Source organism: Triticum urartu, chromosome 4 (genome assembly GCF_003073215.2).
Source record: "Triticum urartu cultivar G1812 chromosome 4, Tu2.1, whole genome shotgun sequence".
Classification (NCBI taxonomy): domain Eukaryota; kingdom Viridiplantae; phylum Streptophyta; class Magnoliopsida; order Poales; family Poaceae; genus Triticum; species Triticum urartu.
Genome location: NC_053025.1, coordinates 65,939,305 through 65,950,827, shown reverse-complemented (window position 1 = coordinate 65,950,827; position 11,523 = coordinate 65,939,305). Strand labels below are relative to the sequence as shown.

Below are 11,523 nucleotides of genomic sequence, written 5' to 3'. Positions count from 1 at the left end.
CTAATGAGTTAATTGTGGGATGATGTATTACATAACGAGTAAAGAGACTAGCCGGTAATGAGATTGAACTAGGTATAGGATACCGACGATCGAATCTTGGGCAAGTAACATACCAATGACAAAGGGAACAACGTATGTTGTTATGCGGTCTGACCGATAAAAGATCTTCGTAGAATATGTAGGAACCAATATGGGCATCCAGGTCCCGCTATTGGTTATTGACCGGAGACGTGTCTCGGTCATGTCTACATTGTTCTCGAACCCGTAGGGTCCGCACGCTTAAGGTTTTGATGACAGTTATATTATGAGTTTATGCGTTTTGATGTACCGAAGGTTGTTCAGAGTCCCGGATGTGATCACGGACATGACGAGGAGTCTCGAAATGGTCGAGACATAAAGATTGATATATTGGAAGCCTATGTTTGGATATCGGAAGGGTTTCGGGTGAAATCGGGATTTTACCGGATTACCGGGAGGTTACCGGAACCCCCCCGGGAGGTATATGTGCCTTAGTGGGCCTTAGTGGAAGAGAGGAGAGGTGGCCAGAGATGGGCCGCGCGCCCCTCCCCCCCTTGGTCCGAATAGGACAAGGAGAGGGGGCCGGCCCCCCTTCCTCCTCTCTCTCCTCTTCCCCCCCTCCGCGAATCCTATTCCAACTAGGAAAGGGGGGAGTCCTACTCCCGGAGGGAGTAGGACTCCTCCTGGCGCGCATCCTCTTGGCCGGCCGGCCCCCCCTTTGAACCTTTATATACGGAGGCAAGGGGCACCCCTAAGGACACAAGTTGATCCACGTGATCATATTCTTAGCCGTGTGCGGTGCCCCCTTCCACCATAGTCCTCGATAATATTGTAGCGGTGCTTAGGCGAAGCCCTGCGACAGTAGTACATCAAGATCGTCACCACGCCGTCGTGCTGACGGAACTCTTCCCCGACACTTTGCTGGATCGGAGTCCGGGGATCGTCATCGAGCTGAACGTGTGCTAGAACTCGGAGGTGCCGTAGTTTCGGTGCATGATCGGTCGGGCCGTGAAGACGTACGACTACATCAACCAAGTTAACGCTTCCGTTGTCGATCTACAAGGGTACGTAGATCACACTCTCCCCTCTCGTTGTATGCATCACCATGATCTTGCGTGTGCGTAGGAATTTTTTTGAAATTACTACGTTCCCCAACACCAGCGCGCCGGGTTCGGACTGGGTCCGCCGGCGCTGTTTTCGGCTCAAGCCGGCGAAAATCGGGCTCCTGGGGGCGTGACTGGGCCGTTTTTTCGGCGCCGGCGCGAAAAAATCGCCTGGGGAGGCCTTCCTGGGGGCGCGGCTGGAGATGCCCTTAGGGTACAGCGTGACTTGGAAGAGGCAAGTCACCTGCTCTCCCAATCTGCTGGTTCCCATGGCCAAGGATGGATTCAACCCGTGCTTGTGGGGAGAGAGCCAACCAATCAAAGATGAAGGAGTATTTGACAAAAAAACTATCACATTAGGGGTTACCGTCCCACAGAACTACCACATTCAAAAAAGTGACTGATAACTACCAAAAATTTCTAATTTTGTGACTAAAAACTACCACTTTTGAAAAATGGTCAGTTTAGACGATTTAAGCACGTTTATGACATGCGGGACCCACCTGTCAGGGCCGATGTGGCGGCAAAGTCAACTCCGTTTATTTTGACTGTTAAGCTGACCGTTATGACAGGTGGGGCCCATACGTCGGACCCTTTAAAAAAATAAAAACAACCAGGTCCCTATAACTTCTAAAAAAGCAATCAGATCCTTGCAAGTTTTATAAAAAAGCAATCAAGTCCTTTTTGGTTTTTTAGTAAAAGCAACCGGGTCCCTGCGGACGAGCTCGTCGCCGGAGCCGGCTGTCGATGTTGCGAGCTACTGCTCGATGGTAGATGCGGACCTGGCCGACCGCCGAGCGCGGCCGTGTGTGGGCTGCAGGGGGCGGTGCGGCACTGGGAGGAGGAGGCGGGGCGAGTCGTGAGCGCGGGTCGGGGAGGGTTCGCATGGCGGCAGCAGAGGCGGGAGCCAAGCAGCAGTGGGGCTGTGGCGGGGCACGCAGGCCGGCGGGCAGCGCGGGCAGTTTGCGGCGGCCGGGCCGGTAAGCCGCAACGGCAGCAAGCCAGCAGGGGGCGCGGGGCAGGAGCTCCGTGGCAGCAGGCAGGGGAGGCCAGGGGCTCGCCGGCGCGGGAAGCAGAGGGCAACAGCGAGGACAACGGCGGTAGCGGCGGCGCCTAGGAGCAGGAGAGCAGCCGTAGGGCCGTGGCCACAGCGGCGAGACGAACGGCAGCGACTAGCTTCGGCAGCGAGATAGAGAGAGGAAGAAGAAGAATGACGTGTGGGCCCACCTGTCATAACGGTCAGCTCAACGGTCAAAATGAACGGAGTTGAATTTGCCGCCACGTCAGCCTTGACAGATGGGTCCCGCATGTCATAAACGTGCTCAAATCGTCTAAACTGACCATTTTTCAAAAGTGGCAATTTTTAGTCACAAAATTTAAAAAATTTGATAGTTATCAGTCACTTTTTTAAATGTGGTAGTTCTATGGAACGGCAACCCCTAATGTGGTAGTTTTTTGTCAAATACTCAAGATGAAGTAATCTACAACAAAGAGACCTTAGGTGCGGATGGCGACGGACATGGCCATGCGCTCGTGGTCGACACCGCCAGCCAAGAGGAGGAAGGCGACGGCGCCGTCCAAGCCCTTACGGAGGAACGCCGCGGCGTCGGCCATGCGCTCGCAGAGGACGGCCACGTCGAGGCAGGCGATGGCCACCTGCAGGCGCTCACGGAGGACGGCCACGACGTCGGCTATGCCATCCTAGAGGATGGCCAGAACGTGCAGGCCGACGATGGCGACCGTGTGGCGCACGCGGATGGCCATCATGCGCTTTCCGACGATCGCGGCCGCATGGCGCACGGGGGCGTCCAAGCTCTCGCAGGTATTGTTCACTCGCTGGCCGATACTGTGCAGTCGCTATACCTGGTGAAGCTGGTGAAGCTATACCTGCTAAATTGATCCGCATTGAAGACCAAGTTATCAGAATTTATGAATATCCAAAAATGGGAGGCCAAATGTAGCAACATGCGCACTCTGCACATGACCCAATCTTACAAGTGATCGCTCGAGAAACACTCATCGTGCACGCTCGAAGCTAAACGCCAAGCGGCCACGTACCCATCGATCTCGTTGCTTAACACGACTCCCGAAGTTGCCAAGGCACGAACCCAATCTTACAAGTGATCGCTCCAGAAACACTACAAGGCACGAAACTCTTGTCCTGCACAAAAGCCACGTCCCCATCAACCATGTTGCTTAACACAACTCCCGAGCTGCCGGCAATCCAATCCACCAACAACCTGCAAAGTTGCAAGTCACGAGCGCAAATGCTCCGTGGACACACGCATCTCCGGCCGCGCGCAGACTCACGAGACGCTACCGCCCGATGCCGGCACGACGGCGCACCAGCCTTGCTCTCCTCGCCCACCTGTGCGTGTCGCTCGCCTCCGCGGCGTCCTACAGCGTCGTCGACTACGGCGCCGTGGCCGACGGCCGGACAGACTGCGCAGGGGCGTTCCTCCGCGCGTGGGCCGCGGCGTGCGGCACGGAAGGCGAGGGCCCGGCCGCGGTGGTCGTGCCGGCAGGCGAGTTCTTGGTTTCCAGGGCGAGGTTCAGCGGGCCGTGCAGGAGCGGCGCGGTGGCCGTGAGCATCGCGGGCACGGTGCTCGCGCCCGTGCCGTACGCCGGCGCGCAGCTCTGGATCGTGTTCCAGAACGTGGACGGGGTGTCCGTCATCGGAGGCACGCTCGACGGCAGGGGCCAGGCGTACTGGGCGTGCCGGAGAGCCGGCGGCGGCTCCTCTTGCCCCGCCGCCACCAGGGTCAGTACGTGTTCTTTCTTTCAGAAAATGAGTGTGTCAGTGATAATGCATGAACCCGAATGATTTGGGGATGCTCCGTCGCAGTCGTTGACGATCTACCGGTCGAGGAACGTGGTGATCCAAGGCCTGACGTCGGTGAACAGCGCGGGCATACACGTCACCGTGCAGGCGAGCACCGGCGTGGCGATAGTGGACACGGTGGTGTCGGCGCCGGGGGACAGCCCCAACACCGACGGCATCCACATCAAGCAGTCGAGCGACATCACCATCCGGAACGCTGTCGTCGGTACCGGCGACGACTGCATCTCCATGGTCGAGGGCTCGTCGGACGTCTGGATTCAGGGCGTCACGTGCGGCCCTGGGCACGGCATCAGGTGAGTGACGAGGTCCAACCCTGTCCATCCACTCCGGATATGTGTCTAATCTATTCCCTGATGTGGTGTATATGCCATTGCCAGTATTGGGAGCCTGGGAGACACGCCGGAGCAGGTGGCCGTGCGGAACATCACCGTGAAGGCCGTGACGCTCGCCGGGACGACCAACGGGCTGCGGATCAAGTCGTGGGCCAAGGCCAACAGCGGGCTCGTCGACGGCGTCGCCTTCTCGGACGTGGTCATGAGGAACGTCCGCAACCCGATTATCGTCGACCAGAACTACTGCCCCGGCAACGTCAGCTGCCCCACCGAGGTGTCGTAGCACCCAACTCAAGATCACAACACTGCATTTTCAGGGAATGCTGCTGACACAATGTAGTGTGCCTTTGTTTCAGGGATCGGGGATCAAGATCACCAACGTGTCATACACGGACGTCGAGGGGACGTCGGCGACGCCGGTGGCGGTGCGGTTCAACTGCAGCCCGAGCCAGCCGTGCACCGGAATCACCATGCGGAACGTTTGGCTGGGCTACGGGGAGCGGCGGCGAGCGGCCGAGTCCTTTTGCCGGAACGCGTATGGGGTTGCGTATGGGCACGTTGTCCCGCCGAGTTGCCTGGCCCACCAGGAAATGTTTTGCTACAAGTGAGATGACCGAACGAAATACAGTATTATTGTTGGATTCGATACGCTATGTACTTATGAACATGGTGCTGTTGGCAAATTTTAAAGTAAAATACACAAATGGGATTGCTAAATCTGAGCCGTATGGACTTTACCGAAATAGTCTATGATATATCCGTGAGCTCTTACATAGAGATCCGTGCAAAAAAAATCAGAATTTTTTATTTCTTCTTTTTTATACGTTCTGTCACTTGACTGAGATGACTAAGATCTAGCCGCACCCTTAAGAAAAAGTACTTAGACCTCCCTACACCTGAGGGTCGTATGAAAGAAATAAAATCCCAGCCAATAAATGATAGATTTTCCCCGCAAAAGAAGTAAAAATAAGTAAATAGAAGATTTACCTAGGGTCAGGTGAACAAATGTTCGCGAACACGTTTGGATATTTATGTGGACAGCTGGTCAGACGGATCCACCCAACGACATCCCTTAGTTTCGGATTGTCGATTGTGACTTGCAGCGGGTCAGGTGAACATGGATTGTGAGGAGACATGGTTCAACTAATAATGGGCCGGGCGGACCACCCAAACTCCCCTATAACCCCAAACTACCCTATAGCCCCCCTCCCCCTCCCGATTTGGGGACAATATGTGGGATTTTGAACATCGACCGGTCGAAACCGATTCGGTGATCAATGTTGGATGATTAAATGTGTCTGGGCGGCTGGCTATGGACAATTGTAGACGCTTTGGTGATTCGCGTTGGATATGCCCTAATGAGGATCATCAAATGGACGCCCTGGCAAAGCGAATGATATCCAACCCTATCCTCAAATGTTCATCCCCTCCTTTCTTTTCCTACTCCTAACAATGAAAACAATCAAAGCTAAATAACACAGTACATCAATAACTCAAAGATGAATATTCCAATGGAACAACAATTCAAATATAAATATTACGATCCAAACATGAATTTTTGAAATAAAATGGTTCAAATTTGAATTCCAATTATTTGGACACATGTTCTAATTGCTCACATGAAACACCCACAAATGCTCAATCAGATAATTCTGAAGTCGTGTATGAGTTCCTCGAATGCGAATCTAATGATAAATTTGGAGAAATTGCTCAAATGCCTTCGGTTTCTGCTATGGAAGCTGGACAAGATCACCCATTTGTTGAAAATCTAGACCCTGGTGAACTGTCTTATCATCATCTGTCACAATCATGTTTTGCATGATCACGTAAGTTGTCATTACCACACACAATGTCTTTCCATCCAATTATTTAGTAGGTCCACGAACAATTGCAACATGCATGGAGCACTCGAAATGCCCTCTCGACATCATTTCTAGCACCTTCTTGTCTATAGCAAAGTGAATTGTTTTGGCCAGCTATTGGATCAGAGATGGTCTTGACAAATGTCGCTCCTGGAGGATAGATACCATCACAAAGATAAAACTCCATGTTATACTCATGCTCATTGATGGTATAGTTGCACACAAGAGCTTCTCCCGTACACAACCTTGCAAGCAATGGAGATCGCATGGGTGGCAATGACCATAGGGCTGGCCCGTCCATGTCCATCATGGATCTCACCTCCACCGGCGACGTCCATGGCCAGGCAGCGGACACCGACGAGGAGTAGGACATGGGAAACAGACATGGGCACGTTTGTGTCCTATGTCTTAGTCTTCCTCGCCCGGACTTGATGAAGAATAGGACGTGCACTAGTAGAAAAAGGGCCTAATGTGAAGCACATTAGTCCCGGTTTGTAAGTCACGCTTGATATGCCCTAGTAGTTTTGTCAATATGGTTGCCTCATATACTCTAGGAACCACTAATAGAATACTTTTTAGTGTGTGTATGATTTAGAAATATCTACGATGATATTCATAATATTAAAAGATATATGAACACACACACACACACACACACACACACATATATATATATATATATATATGTATGTATATATGCAATGCATTGTGCAATATTAGAGAATTAATTCGAAAAAAGAGAATTTTTGGTATGTAATACAATTAAAATTTTACAGAATCAAAATTTTCAATAATATAAATTACAATTGCATAACAATAAATAATATAACTATTATTTGGAAACATTGTTATTTGGTTAAGTAAAAGAAATTATATAAACTAAAATTGTAATATCGTACACTTACTTTAAAATAAATATAAAAGTTCAAATAAAAACAATTGTTTTATATCAAAACAAGTTACAATGTAAAACAATTATGGAAAAGCGACCAAAAATGGCAAAATAAGACAATGATCCAAATATTGTTGCAATGTTGTTGTCTCATCCTGACATTGATACAAACATCGTCGACAAGACGGGTGCTTCCACCTGCTTGGGAGTTGCGTTTTGCATTCAATCATGCAAAAACCATAGATTAGGTAAACATACCATTGTTGAAATCTGTTGTAGAGCCGTGTGATACACTTTAATTAACATTGCGTCTTTTCTTGATTCCTTGTAGAACAAAGTGTGCTTGCTACTTCTTGACGCTCACCCGCAAGATGTTGCTTCAATCTGCCATATGAGGGAGCAAACTAAATCACAACAACCAACGTATCCACAAAAAATGTGAAGTCCTTAACTCAGACATATACTACAAATACCTCTCTAGTGGCAATTCTTATATCAGCCATCACTTTTATGTGTGGGTTTACTATGCTTGGATGTTATAGCCCAGAGAAAGGAAAAAAACATGCATTCAAGGTTTTTCTCATATTACATACTTTGGCAATGTTATCCTTGTTTTTGGTTGCGTCCATCTGCATAATCGCAAAGTGGGATGACTATCAGTTCCTGATATATTATAGAGTATTTGCAAGGTATATGTTGTGGTTTTCAATGGCTCAACGGTGATGACATTTATTTTTGGATTGTTCATTGTGGTCTGGTTTCATGATCATTTGCTTGCAATTCTCATCTGCTACTTTGGTGAACTTGTATTGATCTTCACAAGAATGTTAGGAGAGTGGCATGTGTGAAAGCTTCGTCTACGACTGGGTCTCAAATCATTTAAGGCCCAGTTGCTCGACAATGTTTGAGAAAGTCCCCTTTATTATCCTTAAGTTAAGAAATGTCGGACCTTATGTGTCTAATATGAACTCGTGGTGGCGTGCATTGTAATGCAGGAGAGGTCATGTCGCTTTAGTATGAAACCGATGTTAGTGATAGTGTGATGGCTGTAATATTGAACCTTACTTATATTTTGATATGGACTTCTGGTTCTCCTAGATCTATGAGTGTAAATAGTCATATGATAACATATGAAACTTATTTTGTTGCCCTCTTATTGGCGATGGTTACTCATTATGGTCCCCTGTTAAGAATTGAATCTTAACATTTTGTTTTTTTGCTTCTTGGTCCTAGTTTGAGAAGTAGTAAATCAAGCCCTTCTTTTGGTTGTTGTTTGATTTAAGAACTGAACATTTGAGCATTCTAATGTTCTGTTAGTTTCTGACTGGATTCATAGCTTGGCTGTGCGTTTAGTTGTATGACTCGGATTGCATTTAACTATTGTACTATCTTGTATTTTGCCTTGCCTTTGGAATTTTCTTTGTCTAAGTTTAGACTATCATCTACACTTTTGGGGTGATGTTAGAACATGTATTTTGCTAAACTTGCAAAGTTGCATGAAAGTTAGTTGATTGGTACTAAGTCTCAATTTACCTTCTGCGAGCAGATTCTTTTGGATTACTTTAAATGTTACCGCACACATAACACCACCAAGTATAGTGTTCAATATGAAGTATGCACACTGATAGCAAAATAGAGAATGGACCCCACCATGCAATTACCTCCAATCTTTTGTCTCTCATGCAATATGTCGGTGCTATTGGTACACTTGCTTTCTATTATTGTAGATATCTTATATAACTTACTCATGTGGGAATCATCTCTTGTTCACATTATTTATCAATTTATCGCAATTCAACTATCAAGTGTTGATGTCAAAACCATATTCAAATTTCCAAGCAACAAAAACCATATTCAAATTATCGCCCATGCTTGTCACATGTAATTTGTCCTTATTTAATACATTAGGCGGAATTTAGATTGAAATACTCAAAGGTCACTCGTCAAAATGTGAGTTAGCAAACTCTTATTTGGCTATGTTCTACCACTCGAGTATCCTTATTAGTTGATGAATGAACAACAATACTACATAAATCCGACAAAATCCAACATGTTGTTGCTTTCTAATGTGAATGCAGGAGTTGGGCGATGGGGCGGCGGTCCGGCTTCTTCGACGACGGCGACCTCCATGGTCATGTGGATGACGTGGTGGCTGGGTCTCATGGTGGTGACAACCTCTGAGGCTGGCGGGGATATGGGGCGCCACCTCCACCAGTCGATCAGGTTCGATGCAGCTCGGCGGGTGACACATGCATCTCTTCTCGAGGTGTCATGTCATGCCTATCACCGACAGGTGAAGTCTCCGGTGGGTGCTATGCACGACGTCTCATGTGGAGACATCAATTCATGCATGTTGTCGGCAGGTGCTGCATGGTGGATTTGACGAAGGTGTCATGTTTTGCTTGTTGTTGCTGGAACGAAGGTGGTGCGGCAGTGACGGGAGACCAGAAAAATATGAGACGGCATTGTCTTCCGGTTTCTCCTCCTACGGTATCCGAGTAACGAGGTGTCGGTTGCCAGACAAGTGTTGAGTATATGCAACTTCAACGACGAGCATGCGCACTCCAATGGAAACACTAGATCTCCGATCAAGCTATGTCGACGCATGCCTACGTCGTACCCTTGCTGAAGAAGGTGGATCGAAGCTTGGCTTTGACAATAAAAATCCCGAGCTGGACCTTGGGTTAGACTCATAATCATCGACACACATGCGGCAATTCCTTCTTAAAGTCTTAGCCTAGGAGTATTGTATTTTTATTTTCTTTTTATCTTTTATAATAGGATTAGCTGTCTAGTGGAGTTATGTCTTGAGGCATGCGTCCTTATTTTTTATTTTCGAATCAATGTTGTTCTGCCGTTGGGTTTTGAGTAATAAATAAGTATATGACTGTGCATATTATCCTTATTTTTTGAGGAAAAAATATTTGCACCTACATACAACCCCATCACTACGTCCCCTACCACCTGCCGTATAGATACACCACGAAGAAGGGAAAGCGCCCTCGGTGCCGGCCGGGCGAGTCCACTAAGAGCATCTCCAGCTGTTGCGCCCCTTAGTCGGCATTTTTTTTGCCTCTTGAGCTTGGCCCGGCGAAGTATTTGGCATGGGGTCGAGAACTTTTCCAGCCATCACGGCTCCTGCCTGCTCGCATGCATCGCGACACCTCATCCCCCCTTCTCTCTTCCTCGCTCCCTAGATGCCATGGCCGAAACCGCCGTTCACTCCCGCCCCGCTCCCTCCCCATCTCCGCCTCCTCACGCCGCGCCAGCTCCCGCCTCTTCGCCCGCCTCGACGTCGCGGCGCGCGCACCCGTGTCCTCTCCTCTCTCCCCTCCCCGTCCTCCTCCCTGCCCTCGCAGCAGCGCGCGATTCCGCGCGGCGCGCTCCCTCGGCGAGCAGCCGAGCTCGAGCACGGGCCCGGCCCTACGCCGAGCAGCAGCCGTGATCACACGACCAGGCGCTCGCCGTGGCTTTCCGTGGCCCGCGCGGCTCTCCGCGCCCGCGCATGACTCCGCGCGGCACGCTCCCTCTGCGACATCTCCGCGCGCTCGACGCCGAGCCCCGCGTCACGGCCTTCTTCGGCGACGCGTCTGGGAGCGGGAAGACGGAGCTGCTGGTATGAGCCGCTCCACCGCAGCAGCAGGGGCGCCGACACACGAGCTCGGGAGGGCGGGAGGAGGTGTCCGGGCGGCCGTCTTCGATGGCCTCGACAGGCGCGCCGGCGCTCCCGCCACCTTCCACCTAGACCTGCGCGTCAAGAACGGCAACGTGTGGCGGCACTGCTTTGAGCCGGTGGGCGCGGTGGTGGAGTACGACGGCGTGCCCCTCGCCAGCGCCGATCCCGGCGAGCTATGCATCTCGGCGAGGAGCGTCGTGGACGTGCCCTTCGTGGCCACGGGCGAGGGGCAGGGAATGCCCGACCGGCTCTTGCTGCTACGGTGCACGGCGATGCTGGATGGGCGGCGAGGTCGCCGGACGGGAAGCTGGACCCTGGGGCGTGCAGGGCGTCCGTGGAGAAAAGGAGAAGAGAAGAGAGAAGTACGTGGGTTGGCCCCAGAGGAAAAGGTGAGGAGAGAGGGAGTGGGAGGCTGACGGCGAGCCCAACCGCATGCAAAACACTCTCTCTTCTCCCCCAGTTGCCCCCCCAGGATCCTGGGAATGGGGTGGGATTGCCGGCCAGATTTTTCGCCAAATCCGACGCTAATTGACGTCGTGGGGTGGGAAAATTTTCAACCGCCGACACTGAAAAAATGCTCCTAGAGAGCTTCTTGAGGGACGGCTGAGTTGCACTAAGCCCGAGCGGCGATAACGGGAAAAAGTCCGAAACAATCCTTGAACTTGTAAACAAAAGTTAAATCGAACCCTGAACTTATAATTCCAGAAATTTGCACATCGAACTTCCTGATCCTAGTTTATTTTGAACCTTGAGGAGGTTTAGCTGGTATTCGCTGACATGTTTAGTCAAATACTAGCA

General features: G+C 50.3%; 1 protein-coding gene across 1 annotated transcript; it reads left to right on the top strand.

Moving 5' to 3' along the window:
- The first annotated feature begins 3,260 nt into the window (after positions 1–3,260).
- On the top strand, positions 3,261–5,012 carry LOC125553559 (polygalacturonase-like). Its single transcript, XM_048717332.1, has 4 exons — positions 3,261–3,882; positions 3,967–4,256; positions 4,341–4,569; positions 4,652–5,012. Exons 1-4 carry the CDS (start codon positions 3,448–3,450, stop codon positions 4,901–4,903), a joined length of 1,206 nt encoding a protein of 401 aa, XP_048573289.1. The 5' UTR covers positions 3,261–3,447; the 3' UTR covers positions 4,904–5,012.
- The last annotated feature ends 6,511 nt before the right edge of the window (positions 5,013–11,523 follow it).

Excerpts from the sequence above, each read along its gene's own strand:
- LOC125553559 (XM_048717332.1), top strand. The coding sequence starts at position 3,448 with ATGCCGGCACGACGGCGCACCAGCCTTGCTCTCCTCGCCCACCTGTGC. Across the intron at positions 4,257-4,340 it reads GGCCCTGGGCACGGCATCAG|TATTGGGAGCCTGGGAGACA; the intron begins GTGAGTGACGAG and ends TGCCATTGCCAG. Across the intron at positions 4,570-4,651 it reads ACGTCAGCTGCCCCACCGAG|GGATCGGGGATCAAGATCAC; the intron begins GTGTCGTAGCAC and ends CCTTTGTTTCAG.